General features: G+C 44.2%; 1 protein-coding gene across 1 annotated transcript in view; it reads right to left on the bottom strand.

The window, feature by feature from the left end:
• GPATCH1 (G-patch domain containing 1) overlaps positions 1-15,879 on the bottom strand; it is a 40,624-nt gene that overhangs the window by 16,617 nt on the left and 8,128 nt on the right. Inside the window, exons 3-11 of the mRNA XM_019742753.3 lie at positions 15,029-15,114; positions 13,410-13,570; positions 12,505-12,602; positions 11,652-11,710; positions 11,013-11,255; positions 9,888-10,035; positions 5,958-6,037; positions 2,751-2,955; positions 528-824 (exon numbers count right to left, since the gene is read on the bottom strand). Of these exons, the coding sequence (XP_019598312.2) occupies positions 528-824; positions 2,751-2,955; positions 5,958-6,037; positions 9,888-10,035; positions 11,013-11,255; positions 11,652-11,710; positions 12,505-12,602; positions 13,410-13,570; positions 15,029-15,114 (1,377 nt within the window). The remainder of the gene's footprint in view (positions 1-527; positions 825-2,750; positions 2,956-5,957; positions 6,038-9,887; positions 10,036-11,012; positions 11,256-11,651; positions 11,711-12,504; positions 12,603-13,409; positions 13,571-15,028; positions 15,115-15,879) is intronic.

Below are 15,879 nucleotides of genomic sequence, written 5' to 3' on the forward strand. Positions count from 1 at the left end.
CCAGCCCCTCTCATTTGCTGACTACCTCTCACACAGAGTACTACGTATCAGAGCAAGCCTTCTCCTGGGTCTTGCCATATTTATTTCCTTCATAGATCAATTTTTTCCCCCATCTCGTGGTTCAACAGTCAACTCTCTTTGTAAAGTCAAATTTTAGACTATGCTTTAGGGCTGGATGGTTAGGACCTTAAGATAAGGTGGGAGATGACCTTGTTCTCTTGGTGTGAAATGCAACACTTACAGAAGCCAAGCATTTGCAAACAGTAAATGGTCTGTGATTTAGCCTTAGTCACCACCAAAGCATGCTCTCTACTTAAACAGCTATCTTTGGGCCCTGAGATACAGAGAAACACAAGCTAATTGTTCTTGCTTTGTAAGGTCAAGAGCCAGAGCCTGAAATCTTTGCACTGTTCGTAGAAGGATGAATCAAAACACTGGCAGATTCAACTCTCAATCTCAGACTAGGATTAGAATAGCAAGAACTTCGCCCCCGCCTGACACATGGGAGACCCAGGCTGAGCACCCACCTTTCTGACCCTGTTTCATATTTACTAAATACTCTTCGTATCGTTTTTGCTTTTCTGGATCTTGGGCGAAAGGTTTGAAGTTGCTGGCTCTTGTGGTGGCTGTCCCACCCCTCAACGCCATGTGCCAAGAGCTGTGTCCGACATCTGGAGAGGAGGGCTGCTGTTTGCTGCTTGAGGCATTCTGGGCCAGACTCCTGGCCTTGAGTTGGGCTGCTTTAAGGTCAGTTGCCTGCTTCATTTCTTTGATTCTCTCTTTATCTTTTTGGGACAGAAATTCTAACACGGAAGTAGCTGAACCTAAATAAAAACAATAATAGGAAGAGATAAAAAGGATCCTAAGACAAATATGTTTACATTTCACTGTATATACATGTTCAATATCACAAATTTATATAATTGGAGATGAGTATTTTACAGTTAGTATTTCATCTGCATTCATATTATCCCTTGAACTAGACAGTAACACAACAAGACTCCTCTTTAACGGTTGGCAAAAATGGAGTTTAATACTTGGATGTTTACAGGCCAGTGTGGTCCCAGAATGAGGAAGCTGACCTGCTGAACTCCAGACCTCCAGTCTGCGGTGGCCCCCATTTCCACAGTCCTGCCCAGCACAAGCCCCTGTTCAGAGCACAGCTACCCATCATGCACTCGCTCCTGTCACAAATGCTCAGTGAGCATCCACTCCATACCAGACACTGGCCGAGGGCTGGGAGGACAACGCAGAAAAGGTCCTGTTCTCACTAGTGAGGCAGAATGACATTAAAGAAGCCAAAATTCAACAGCAGAAGATGGGTACAAGAGGAGGGCTGTGGGGGACAAAAGGGGGGGAGGCGATTGAGGGTGGCTTAGATGAGAGGGCTGGTAACAGGGCTGGAGGGAGGGATAGCTGGCTTACGTGGTGGGCAGGGCAGGCCTGGAAGGTCCCTCTAAAGAGGTAACATTTGAGGTAAGTTCTAAGTAAAAAAAAAAGGAGGGAAAATATGACGGAAGAGCAGAGGCGAAGGAAGCAGCAAACATGACAGCCCTGGGCGGCATCATGGTTGGCAGGTTCAGAGGGCAAAAAGGAAGATCATGAGGTGAGAACACAGGGTGTTAAGGCAAAGTGGCATACGATGCGGCTTGAAAGGTGGGCAGGGCTGGATCCATAGAGCCTTGTGGGGAGTCTGGATTTCTCTTTAGTGTAAGAAGTCCTGGATCATGTTAAGGGGATAGTGATATAATTTGGTTCATGTAGCTGCTGTTGAAGGGAATGGACTGCAGAGGGCAAAAAGAAGCCCAATCGGGAGGCTGCTGCAATAGTCCAGGTGACAGCAGATGGGCATTGAGGCAAGGGGGAAACAGCTGAAATGCAGAGAAGTAGATAAGAGGTATTAGGGGCAGAAATGAGAGGACATGCTGACAGATTGGGTAGGGTCAGGGGAGAGACGGAAAGAGAGTTGCTAAGAATTAGTATTCCTACATTTTGGACTCAGCAGAGGGTCACTGGTACTACCGTTTACTGAGAAGGGAAGATTGGAGGAAGAGTAAGTTTGGAGAAGGAAGGGGGCACCACAAGCTCTGTTTGGGTGTACCATATTTGAGATAACTGTTAGGCTCCCAGATGGCAAGTTCAAGTTCATCTCTCATAGTGGGTCTTTCTGCTCCAGCCTCCAGGGGAGTCTCCACATTTATTCATACTTTCAGATGCATTCATTTCTTTTAGGCTTTCAGAAAAAGCCACAGTATCCTTATCTCCTGAGGAAAAAATCGTATGTTCCCAGGCTGTGCAGAGAAAGTGAAGGTACGCATGTCCCTGGTCTCCACCACATTCCTGGACAATTATTAAAAATCTGAAAATTGTTGAGCTTAAGACGAGAGTTGTAATTTCAATGACACAACTCAAACTAATAGTGGGAAAACAAGTCTTAAGAAGTAAAGGATGGGGTGGCTGGTCAGTTCAGTTGCTAGAGCATGGTGCTAATAACACAAAGGTTGCCAGTTCAATCCCCAAATGGGCCACTGTGAGCTGCACCCTCCTTAAATAAAAGAATAAAAAAATAAAAAATAAAAAATAAAAGAAGTACACTGTTATGTATGCCGTTCACAATAAACTATTTTATTCCCACAATTCGGGAATACAAAATCATAGAAAAAATTTCAATGGGAAAACATGTTTCCATTTTGATTTTGATAACTCAGGTTGTTATAAACGTAATGATTTTAATCTTTAATGGCACATACCTTGTATAGGTGCTTCTCCTAGCAACTCTCCCCTCTTGGAGGCATTCAGTAGGTGCCTACTATGTGTCCCTGAGTCATGTACTGGCTTTCCAGCTGACTCTGATAATACTTGAAGTAAGTGGGAGTTCTCTGAGGTTGCAGCTACCACGGGTCTGAAATAATGCACCGGTCGATAGTCCCTTGGCAATTCTGGTGGTGGATAAATCTTTAAAAAAATAATAAAAATAAAAAAGACTCAGAAAATACAAAAAAGATGATCATGTTTGATTTAACCAAGAAAACCTGTTACCTCTGAGCATTAACCCCAGCCTTTCGCAGGCTAACATTCAGCAGGTAGGTAGCACGGGAAACAGCCTGTCCAGGTGCTCAGCCATCATCCATTCTGGATTCTGAGGGTCACCAGAACTTCATTGTTCTGCTGACCAGGCATTTTTAATATCACCCCTGCCCACTTCTACACAGAGATGCTAATCTGCATGTTTCCTAGAATGATGACAATAGTTAACCCATGTACTGACTGGCCCAAGTGCAGAGCTGGCCCACTGTAAGTCAGAAAATTTAGAACTAGAGTATGATTTCAAGGTGTAGAAAAAAATAATAACTTCAAATAAGTTACTTTTAAATTCAGATTTTTTTCTGGTTACGTTTCAGTTCCAAATTGGAACTTCAGGCCTTATTTTTTGATCTGAGGTATTTTTAATTCAAAAGCTGACTGAACTGAAATTGAAATATATTCGGGGAATTCAGGCATTCATGATGGCAGAACAGATAAGTTAAAAGAAAGTATTTGATAATTTTTTTTTTTAAAGATTTTATTGGGGAAGGGGAACAGAACTTTACTGGGGAACAGTGTGTACTTCCAGGACTTTTTTTTTTTTCCCCCAAGTCAAGTTGTTGTCCTTTCAATCTTAGTTGTGGAGGGCGCAGCTCAGCTCCAGGTCTAGTCGCCGTTGCTAGTTGCTAGTTGCAGGGGGCGCAGCCCACCATCCCCTGCGAGAGTCCAACTGGCAACCCTGTGGTCGAGAGAATGCACTCCAACCAACTGAGCCATCTGGGAGCTCAGCGGCAGCTCAGGTCAAGGTGCCATGTTTAATCTTAGTTGCAGGGGGTGGAGCCCACCATCCCTTGTGGGACTCGAGGAATTGAACTGGCAACCTTGTGGTTGAGAGCCCACTGGCCCATGTGGGAATCGAACCGGCAGCCTTCGGAGTTAGGAGTACGGAGCTCCAACTGCCTGAGCCACTGGGCCGGCCCCCAGTATTTGACGTTTTTAAATTATTGCACTAAATGGTCTCTCTTGCTCTTGGTCTAACAACGGTATATTCAATGGACAGTTCTATGTAAGCTGTTTCCTAGATTTTTCAGCGACCTGAAACTCTGAACTCCGTAACCAGTGAAACACTGAACACTCGCTGGCAGAGGTCTCGGCCCCAGCTTCATACTGGGCTCACCTGAGGCTTCTCACAATAGTGATACCTGGTCCCACCCCACAAAGTCGGCTACAGTGGGAGTTTCCCAAGCTTCCCAGGTGGTTGTAAAATTCCCAGGTGGTTCCATGGCTTGAGTCCCTGGCACGATGAAAATCCGTGAAAGAGTGGTATGATCATTGTTAGGAAATCTCTTTTTTTTTTTTTAAATCATCTTAGCCTGACCACCTGCTCTGCAAAACATGCACTCCCCAATCAGCCGGCAACACTCATGTTACCAAGTCACAAAGATACAGGGGAGCATGGCAGAACGGAGGGGTGAGTAAACACGACTCTTCTTAATATCCTCCATCAGATGCAAAGCATTTCACAGAAGCTGGGTTTTCAGCCACATATTTAGAAAACTTGCCTGGCTGGGAAAGGCTAGATGGACACAGCTCTCTGAATCGTTTGTGCCCAAAGCCCTGCTCCAGCGAGGAGCACGTAGGAAACCCCGCATGCCTCTCTCCACTTGTAGCACTCTGCCCTACAGTGAATTTGTCTGTCTGAACCCTCACTGAACAGGAGTTACCTGGGGGCCAGGACTTAAGTCCTTTCTATCCTTGACCCCGGAGTCGAATGAGTACTTCTTAACCATTTTTATGTTCCCCTTTCATACATGTAAAAAACTTGCATTCTAGGGCCGCCAGTTAGCTCAGTTGGTTAGAATGCGGTGCTCTTAACAACAAGGTTGCCGGTTCGATCCCCACATGGGCCACGGTGAGCTGCGCCCTCCACAACTAGATTGAAACAACTACTTGACTTGGAGCTGATGGGTCCTGGAAAAACACACTTAAAAATAAATAAATAAATAAATACCTCGCATTCTCCTTGACATATTTGACATTTCTAGTAATAATAGCAGGTGTGCCCAACACTGTTTTAAAAATATCCTGCTCGCTAGTACAACACATTAACTATCACCACTAAACCAGTCAAAGCCACTATAATATCGAATGTACTTCCTCAGGCGTCACAGCTCCCGGCCACTCCTGTTCTGGAGAACCACAGGCCACACCACAGAGGTACTTAACAAATACTTGCTGAATTAAAAGAACAAAAAGCCCGTTAAAATGTGGAACATCCTAAGAAAAGGACACCAACAAGGCAAGGGCCAGGCGTCCCTCCCGAGCTACCAGCACCCACAACTAGCTTGTGATGCCTGCCTGGGAACATGTGACTCTGGTGAGGGGCCAAGAGCACCATTTGGCTCAAGCTGTAACAAAATCTCACACCAACAGGACTCTCTGGAGAGGCGTTCTCCACCGGAGTTCTCCACCGGACTTGCCTGCATGGATGTGGCTTCTGTCTCTTCTGCCAAGTTGCCCAGGGAACCTCGCCCACACCAGCGAACGCACGTCACAGCATTCAGGAGTCAGCACCGTGGGTCATTGCAACTTTCTGAAAGTTTTCCACTTTTCCTTAAGTTACAGTGTCCCTAAAATTGTATCAGTTCCATTCTTCCACCAGTTTCTACTGTAATTTCTTTTTTCAGGGGAAATAACCACTCACTTGAAGTTTGGATTTAACAAATGAGCAATTAGCTGTTTTGAATACAAACCAGATGTGGCTACTGACTGACATTCCTAATACAGATTATGTTTTCCTGGGCAATCACTAGCGGGCTAGGCCGGTGCTTTTCTGAAAACATTTACTTATCATTCCAGTTGTTAATATAACTCAGATTACATAGTAGCAAAAATTTTAAGTACTAAACCAGTTTAAAAAAAAAAATTCTTACTTTCTTAGACGATAAAGATTTAGAAGCCAAGGAAAATCCATCCAATATTTTGCCAATGTAGCGAAGATCTTTCTCTGAGTCTAAAAAATGACGTCATTGATTCATTCCAGAAGCACAGAAGAGAATAAAGCAAAAGACATCAGCTTTTTATCTCTAAGAACACAAATACCACATGTCATACATGATATCACACAGAGATAGCAGTAAAGGAGGAAAGAACTGCACGTAAAGCCCTCACACCTCTGTTGACTCTGGCTGCCCAGCCCAAACCACCCACAGCTGATTAAGCCGCCCAGGATGCGGGCCGTGGCCCTCCACAAGTACCTCAGCACTGTTTTTAGAAAAAGTGCCTGAGATCCTAAGCTAAGGGGCCCCAAAGAATATACTCTGGAGTAAAAGACCTTAGGAAAAACCATGAAGAGAACAAGCTTGGATAATAGTAAAAATCGTAACTGCAAGAGGGTCATTTCTAAGCCTAGGTGAAGAACCATGGGGAGGCTAGACACTACCTCCCAACTTCCTTAGCAACCATCCAAATAAGGCACAAAAGGCAATACAACCAGGTCAGCCAGTAATCTAATCTTAGTACAAATTAAAAGGTACTTTTGTCTTTTTCTCAAATGAAATTCTAACGAGAGATAAAAGATCACTAATTCAGCAAACGAAACGACCACCGCCCTCTGACTTGGAGCCAGGGATCCTCTATCGGTGGCAGACACAGCCCCACCGAGAAAGGCTCTTTGATTAACAAGGCTTTCCAACACATCGAGGGTCAGTCAAAAATCCATATGCACACTCAGCCATAAAAAAGAATGAAATCTTGCCATCTGCAACAACATGGATGGTCCTAGAGGGTATTGTGTTGGGTGGCGTAAGTCAGACACACAAGATAAATGCCATATCATTTCACTTATATGTGAAATCTAAAGAACAAAAATAAATGGACACATAAAACAAAAACAGACTCATGGATACAGAGAACATTTTCATGGTTGCCAGCTAGGAGAGGGGTTGGGGGGCAGGGTAAAAAAGGTGCAGAGATTAAGAAGTACAAATTGGGGGGTGGCCAGTTAGCTCAGTTGGTTAGAGGATGGTGCTCTTAATAACAAGGTTGCCGGTTCGATCCCCATATGAGCCACCATGAGCTGTGCCTTTTACAACTAGATAGAAACAAGTACTTGACTTGGAGCTGATGGGTCCTGGGAAAACACACATAAAATAAATAAGAGTTTTAAAAAAAAGGTACAAATTGGTAATTACAAACTAGTCATGGAGATGTAAAGTACAGCATAAGGAACATAGCCAATAATGTTATAACTATGTATGGTGTAAGATGGGTACTAGAATTATTGCGGTGATCACTTTGTAAGTTATATAAATGTCGAATCACCATGTTGTACACCTGAAACTGATAGAATATTGTATGTCAACTCTAATTGAAAAAAATTTTTTAATATATTTTTTTAAAAATCCATATGCACAAACTGCATTCATTTTCTGTAGCCAAGAGCCCCTTCCCCATGATGACCGCGAGCACTGACACAAGCTGGGGTTCAGGCCCACAGCAGGTACAGCCACCAGTGGTGCAGGTGGACAGATGCTTTAGGCCGCTTACACTGCTGCCTAGGCCGGTAACTATCTGCCCCCATAAAATCACTCCTTGTACTTCAACTCCTGTTGAACTTTTGTGCCAGCGTCTTGACGTTCCTAAAATTCTGTAGGATGATTTGGGATTAAATTTCACATTCTTGGGATTTTTGTATTCTTTTGAAACCCAGCCATTTTAGTTTTACGAATGTCTTCTGAAGAAATAAACAGTAAATAAGCATAGAGAGCCACAGGAATACTCATGATAGTCCTATGGATCAAGGAAAAAAATAAGAATAATTCAAAAATGAACCATGGCTAAATATGGATTCGCTCAGTGAAAAACCATCAGGTCGAAACCATAGATGTTGTAAGAGAGAAGAGGCAGCTGTGGGAGAGGGGGCGGCAACAGAGAGCGGTGAGGGGAGGCTGGGAGCTCAGGGAGATATGGGCCAAGGCCTAATGTGGGATGGGGGAGGGATCAATTAGCTGGGCAAAGGAGTATTATTATATTTAAAAAAAGCCTATCAAATATATGGTGATGGAAGGAGAACTGACTCTGGGTGGTGAACATACAACGGGATTTATAGATGATGTAATACAGAATTGTACACCTGAAATCTATGTAATTTTACTAACAATTGTCACCTCAATAAATTTAAAAAAAAAATTATAGAAAAAAAAAAGAAAAGCCAAACATTTGGCCCAGAAAGCAGATTTAAATATGTATATTTACTATAGATTAGCAGCTATAATACAATTAATATATGCTAATATTAGCAATATAGCATTGTGTTCATGTAGAGATGTAGTTAATATAATTAATAATTAACATGTTAATATAATCTATAGTGATATTGATTAACATATTAATGTTATATATGGTATAATATATATTATTATGTCTTGTTTTGTTATAAAAATGATACATAGCCTTAGCAGAAAAATGTGAAACTAGAAAGGTAAAGCAAAAAATATAAACGTAAGCAAAATGAAGACGATAAAAGTAGTCTAATTACTACCCCAAGGAAACTAACATTTGGGTGCACTCCCTACCAGCATCTTGTGTAAAACCCTTGGTTCTTTTTGTGGTGGTGGTGACAGAGGCCACTCACACAGAGTGCTTGCTGTGTGCCAGGTACGTTCTAAGCCCTTTATGTACATTAAAATCTCCATGGCATAGGTATGCTTTCGTTATGCAAACGTGGTAAGGCACAGAGAGGTTACGTAGCTTGTCCAAGGTCATGGCTGATAAATGGGGAGAGCCAGGACTGAAACCCAGGCTTTCTGTCTTCAGAGTTTGTGTCCACAACCATTAAGCAAACTACCTCTTAAAAGCTGTTTCACAGCTGCTTTTTCTTTCTAGAAATGTAAAATGAGCATCATTTTGGGGAATGATGCTTAGATTATTTCAACATGTATGTTTTAGCTGTATTTTACAAGTCAGATCAAACTTTAGCTGACCACAGCTAAAAGTGTCTGAATAGATTGTTTTATCTCAGCTCTCGCCTCCTTACTTTATTTAGGTGGTTGTTATTACTAAAACTGAAGACCAGTAGGTACCATTTATTTAGTACTTGAGGCAGGTACTGGCCCAACCACCGAGTTATACCATTTAATGCTCACAATAACCCTCAGGGTGGCTTTTATCCTCACTTTACGAATGACGCCCAGAGGTTACAAGCCTTGCCCAAGGTCACGCAGCTGGGCAGGAGAGAGGTACAATCCAAATCCAGGTCTGATGGGCTCCAAATCACCTGCTAATACCTATGCCACCCTATCACCTCCCTACACCTTTTCTGGAAAGAAAGACCAAAAGACTACTTGAAATTCAAGTTATGTTGAAAGAATGTCCATGTTCTAGCCCAACCAGAGTCCCTTAAGAGCCAGGGACCTGGGTGAGAAGACAGGCTGGGTGCCGAGCTCCATCTTGCTGCAGGCTCAGTGTTCCTACCACTGGTGACCCCTCCTGGCCTTCTGACCTGCTGCTTGAATGGCCCTACTCTGGGCACCTGCCCAGGTCCTCGAGCTGGAAGTGCTTCCCTCTGACCCAGGGCCAGCTCTGACCTGCAATACACCAGTCCACACGTGTGTGCCTTCTCTTTCCTCTTCCCGACCTCAGCCCTGTCTGGACAACTGGCTTTGGCCTTGACCCGGTCTAAGTCCCACCTCTGTCCTGCTTCCCACATTGGACCTCTATTCTCCCCACTTTGTTTTTCACCCTGCATCTTTAACCAGTGACCCCGTCCTACACGGAAGCTGATACTCCAGTATCAATCTTGCAACCTCTTCTCCCTGATACTCACACTGGTCCTACCGTCAGCTGTGGGTCTATGGAATTACCTTTCTGACTCTGATATTGCCTGGGCGCTGTCCAGCCGTAAAGTCCATCTCCAGGCTCCTCATCCTTCAAAACGGTGTCATATTTGGATAGAGTTTCTGTGGCATAGATATCATCATCTTCCTCTTCCAGGGCACCAACACCAAAAGCCTTCAAAAACAAAGTTTCAAACAGCAAAATTACAAGACGGTTGCTGGTACGTCTGCACGGAAGGATAAAGCTACTTTAAGGATGTGAGTGCACAGACCACCTTAGCACTGTGAGATCACCAGGAGAGAAGTGAACGGGAGACCACACTAACATGGACTCAAGTCCTTTGGGAAACAATGACTAGAAGTGAGTGCCATGCCTCCATTGCGGGGTCTGTTCTCCAGGCCCAGCAGCAGCTATGGGTCTGGGTCCCAGTATGGGCAGAGGAGTGGAGAATACATGCAAGCAGCAGTACAGGAGAAGAAATGGGGCCTCCAAAAGGAGCGAGGTAGAATGTTCACTCCCGTCCAGTGAGGCCTGGGATGGTGCTGACAACCAGGGTCTGAAGACCGTCGCTACTCTCACAGCTGCTGCAAGAATTCCTAAGGTTGGAGGGCACGGCCTCCGACGAGTATCACTTTTTGTTAAAAGAATTGGAGAAAGACATGTCTAGGAAAGAAAAAGTACTGATGACATTTTCTAAATGTCATTTAGGAAAGAACCTCTGTATCAATTTGGGAGGACAGGCAATCAGTAAAAGTTCTCCATCTCCTCAAAGGTAAAAAGCAAGTCTCCCAATTTAGGGCTGGCAGCCCTAGGAAATAGTCCGCGAGATAGGGAAACTTGGACCTCACCTTGGAGAAGCAGACTGCAATTCAACTACTAACTACTCAGAAATCAAAGTAGTTTTCTGCTTAGCCCCACAAGGATGTGGAAAAGCAGTCCTCACTCCTGGGACCACACAAACTCCACCAAGAATACAGGTCAGGAGCACATGTCAAAATCAGGAAGGTGTGCTTTACATGTCTTTAGAAGAGACCCTAAGGAACTATAACCACTTCAAATTCTTCCTGTAGTCAGTGAATAGTGAGTGCCTACTAGAGAATACTTTCGCATTCGTCGGTGGTCCCATGTTTACAAAACAGAAACACTTGTACCTGGCCTGTAATTCCCAGCTTTCTTCCTTTATTCACTCCAATGTCTCCAAGAAGATTGCTGGTCCTCTCGGGTCCCCCACTGAAAAGATTAAAAGGCTCTTCTGAAATCCCAAACAATGCTTGGTGGGGATCCAGGCCCTTGTAAGCCAGTCCGTGGACATTGTCTTTAGGTGTAAAATCCACAGGCATGACGTCTTTGGGTGCAAAGGTCACATTTTCTGGCAGGTAGTCATCATCTTCATCCTATTTACAGTATCAAAGAAAGGTGGAATGAAGGTGAGTCACTGCCTGGAGCAAAGCAAGCCTGTAAAATACCATTCTCAAGTGCAGTGATTAATTCTACACAGAATAATTACCAAACTGATTTCCGGTATTAAAAATCACTAAGTCAGTCCCTGAGCAAATGATACTAACACAAACAGCTCTATTTTAAGAACCTAAATAGACTTGGGGTATCTATGGTGCTGGCATGTTGCTGAATACAGTATCTGACATAATGAGGACAGTTTTAGGGTATGGGTATTTCACTGTAATGGGATATGACTGATTTCGAAAACTGTTTGAGACCCTAAAAGTGGACATCCATAAAATAACAGATGCTACTGTACCACACTGAAGGTCAGCCATCTCATACAATACCTCAGATCCTTCAGAACCTCCAGGGGGTAATGCACAGCCATAGATTTTTATGCCAGGATCTATAAAAGAGATTTCAAAGGCATCAGTCATGAGCCACTGAAAGAACGATGTGCTCAGTGAGTAACTACTACTGCCCCAGCAGCACCAGGGAAAACCCAAAAAAAAATCATTGCTGCCTCTTAGAGTTCATAGTCTAGCTAGGGAGACAGAGGGCAAGGAATAAACAGAAAATAATCATGTTACATTGAGATACAGTTTTGGCAGAAGTAGGAAACAGTTTCGTACGCTGCTGGTGGGAATGTAAACTAGTACAAGTCTTCCAGAAAGCTATTGCACAGCACTCACAAAAAGCCTTAAAATGTGTGCATGCCACTGACCCAGCAATTCCCACCCACCCCCCACCCCACCCCACCCCCCACTCCGGTTCAAACTGATGTTTCTCAGTCTAGTTGTGTAGGACACAGCTCCGTGGCCCATGCTGGTATTATGGGCCTTGTGTGCCTCCCGACTGAGGCAGTTGGTGGTCGTCAGTCGTCTATTCACAGCAGTTCACGGCAGCCAAGAGCTGCCAGCCGCTCGATGGCTGCCGGCCACTCACGGCAGCACACCATAGCCCATGGCAGCACAGCAGCCCGCAGCAGCTCAGCTCCAGAGACAGCCATTGTTCACAATCTTAGCTGTAGAGGGTGCAGCTCACTAGCCCATGTGGGAATCGAACCAGCGACCTCGGCAGCGTTAGGAGCACAGGCGCTCCAACCACCTGGGCCACCGGGCCAGCGCCACAATTTTTCTTCTAGAAATATGTAGCCATTAAAAAGTATGGTGCAGAAATAATGGCAATCAATATACATACCAGGTTTTTGTCGGCGTGGTTTTCTCTTTACTCGGGGACCAATTCCTTGTCCTTCCTTCCAACCCATTTTTCTTAGCAATTCAAAACCAACAGATAATCTAGGATATCAAGGCAGTGAAAATGAACCACTTAATAGGTATGGACAATGACAGGGGGGCAGTAGATTGGGGGAGGGGGGCTGTCACTTTGTGGGGGGGTAAAATGTCTGGCTATTGCATTGTTTTGTGCACCTGAAACTAATAAAAAAATAAAGAGAAAGAAAGAAAGAAAGAAAGAAAGAAAGAAAGAAACAAAGAAAGAAAGAAAGAAAGAAAGAAAGAAAGAAAGAAAGAAAGAAAGAAAGAAACAAAGAAACAAAGAAACAAAGAAAGAAAGAAAAGAAATAAAGAGAAAAGGAAAGAAAGGAAATGAACCACTTTTTATACTAGCGAACAAGCAGCTTTGAGTCCCTGCCCAGCTCATATACTTGTCATACACGAGCCTTCTCCTATCCACATTAGAACTGCATGGCCCTGCCATTCTGGCCACAGCTGACTGGACTCGGGGTGCGTGCCTCACCAGGGGAAGTTGATCAGATGCCCTCTCTCCAGGGCCTTTGGAATGAACTCTAGATGGTTTTTGTCAAGCATGGAAACCATGATGGTCTGAGGCTGCTACATCAGGCAACATGTCCAGGAGCAGACCAAGGAGGTATGCAGAAAGAAGAGGTAGAATGAGGCTGGAGCGCTAGAGCACCCATGCTATAACAGTGCAAGATCTTTCTGGAAACCTCCCCGATCTTTGCACTCAAGCTAGGTTAAGAAGGTTTGTCCTACTTGCAACCAAACTATCCCTAAGTAAGATCATCATACATATACAAAGCAGTGATGTGAAGATCAGAAAAGTCAAAATTAAATTCTTCTCACTTTGCTGGTGTTATGAGGTCATCAAGCAGAGTGGCTCCAGGAATAGGGGCCGTGGCAGCTGCTAACTGCCTGGCCTTCTCTCGTATTCTATCTCTGGTTTTGGAAGCAAAATCATCTGTGGTAACAATCGCTTTTGGTGCTATCCCAAATTCACTAAGATCCTAAAATAAAAAGTCAAACAGAATTACTTGCATGATTTGGAAAGTGATTAAACATGAAACATCACATAGCTTTATTCCTTTAAAAAATAAAAGTTAAAAACTACACAATTGAGTTAGGAATCAGAGGAGTGGCTGATTTTACACACTGACTTTGGGACCCTCACTTAATTGAAGGCCAGTGGCCAAGGACGGGGGCATTATAGCGGCTACTTGGTGAGGCTGCAGGGGCACTTGACAAACTAGGAAAACAGGAAGTAAGGACCACATTCTTCTCAGACAACATCTCAAAGCTCTGTTTGAAGGGAGCAAATCATAGAATCACAGCTGACAAGCATTCGTGAGCGCCTGTGTGCAGGCCCTGAGTTAAGGGCTTTTGCATTTACTGCGGCTGCCTGCCCAACAGCTGTTGCCCTGCCCTCTTTCTTCACGGAGACTCGAGGTTGTCCAGGCACCTGCCTTCCTCTGCACCACCATGCACCTCGGGAGTGGTGTCCCTGGCATGTGCGCACTGGGGCTGGGGGAGCGTTAGGGAATGGGGCTCGTGTCTTGTGCAAGCCAGTCATTTTGATCCCATTTCCCTTGCCAAAGACTGCTTTAAGAATGAGCATGTAGGAAAAAAAAAAAAAAAGAATGAGCATGTAAAACAATTTGTCCATGCAGAAGGGAGGGAAAATTCACTGGAGGGTTTATGTGAATGGTTTCTTTGCTCTAAATTAGAGATACCAAGAAGAAAGTCCGCCTCCCACTGGATAATGTCCTCCTGAGTGTGCCATGGGGACAACTGCAGCCGCCTTGCAACCACAAGGAGAGCTAGCGTAAGGACAAGCTGACATGCAGAAGATGACTGAGAAGAGAATCTGGGGCCATGGTGACATTGAGACTTCTTGTGACATGAGACATGTTTCCATATGGATTATGCTAGTCAAACAGAAAGGGGACATCCCCTTGCCTCTTACCTGCAGCCTAAAGCATGCTGACATAAGTATTTTATTTCATCTTTATCACAAAAGGCTTGTGGCAACCCTGCTTAGAGCAAGTCTATCGGCACCATTTTTCTAACAGGCTCAGGTGATAGCTAGCATTGCTTAGCAATAAAGTATTTTTAATTAAGGTACGTATTGTTTTTTATATGCACTGGGAAAACAAAAAATTTGTGTGACTCGCTTTATTGTGAGATTCACTTTACTGCAGTAGTCTGGAACTGGACCCGCAGTATCTCCAAGGTAAGCCTGTACATGACTTTCCCCTTCCGCTCTTGACTTTGGAAACTGACCCCAGCATAAGACACTACTCCAATGCGCAAGAATCCATTAAAGGAAGGGCATTATAGTCCAAATACCTAAAAGATAAAGCCTCGCGATGAGGAAATCATACTTTCTGGGGAGAGACAAGGTGCTACCACAACCCCCTACAAGCATCCCGCCGGCCAACCAGCAATGAAGAGCTCTGCACACCTACCTCTTCATCCATAAAATCTTCAGGACCAAAAACAGATTTGTCTGCTCTGTTCTGTCGTGACGACATAAAGGAAGAAGGTGCCCATCCTTGAAAGAAAAGAGTTTAGAACATTACAATCCTAGACAGTATTTTGGTTTATAAGTAAATAATTACGTAACACGTATGGACTTGAAAGCCCCAACAATTACAAAGTCCTAGTTGCTTCCCATCCCGCTGCTCATACAGACATTATTCCACATAAACTTCTTAGTAACCCCCATGTCCTCTGTTGTCAGAAATTAGTAGATACAGTGAGGGCTCCCCGTAAGAATTTGGAATCCAGAGAAATCAAATTATACATTGAAAGTTAAACTGTGAAAGGAACACAAGTAGATCTGAGCAGAAAGACGCAAGTTCACCTTAAAAGGCAGGACTACTCTGAGACAGGCAGGACAGAAACCTGCACTAACAAATTAACATAGCAAAGAAAGAATATGTCAAGCTGTGTTAGCCATGAAAGGACGCAAGGCACACAGCATTCAGGGTGCCCTGGCCCAAGGGCTCAACCTGGTGGTCTAAGCACAGGCAATGGCCATACCAGGCCCCCAATTCCATCAAACACCTGAGTCCTATAACAACCATTCCTGTTCCCCAATCACAGTCATCAAGCACGTGCTATGGCTGAAGAGAAAGAATGCTCTGGAGAGCAAATGTGTATGTAACCTTCTGCAGATGAACTTCTTGAGTTTTCTCTAAGAGTGACACACCTACGTTTTGATTTCCTACAAGACTCTTACGGAGCTGAGGTGTACTCTTGGCAGATGGTGGAATAGGATTCTGGGCCAACCTGGGAGATGCCCCAGGAGAGTGAG

The sequence above is a fragment of the Rhinolophus sinicus genome, chromosome 8, assembly GCF_057876585.1.
Source record: "Rhinolophus sinicus isolate RSI-liver-muscle chromosome 8, RSI-T2T, whole genome shotgun sequence".
NCBI classification, from domain to species: domain Eukaryota; kingdom Metazoa; phylum Chordata; class Mammalia; order Chiroptera; family Rhinolophidae; genus Rhinolophus; species Rhinolophus sinicus.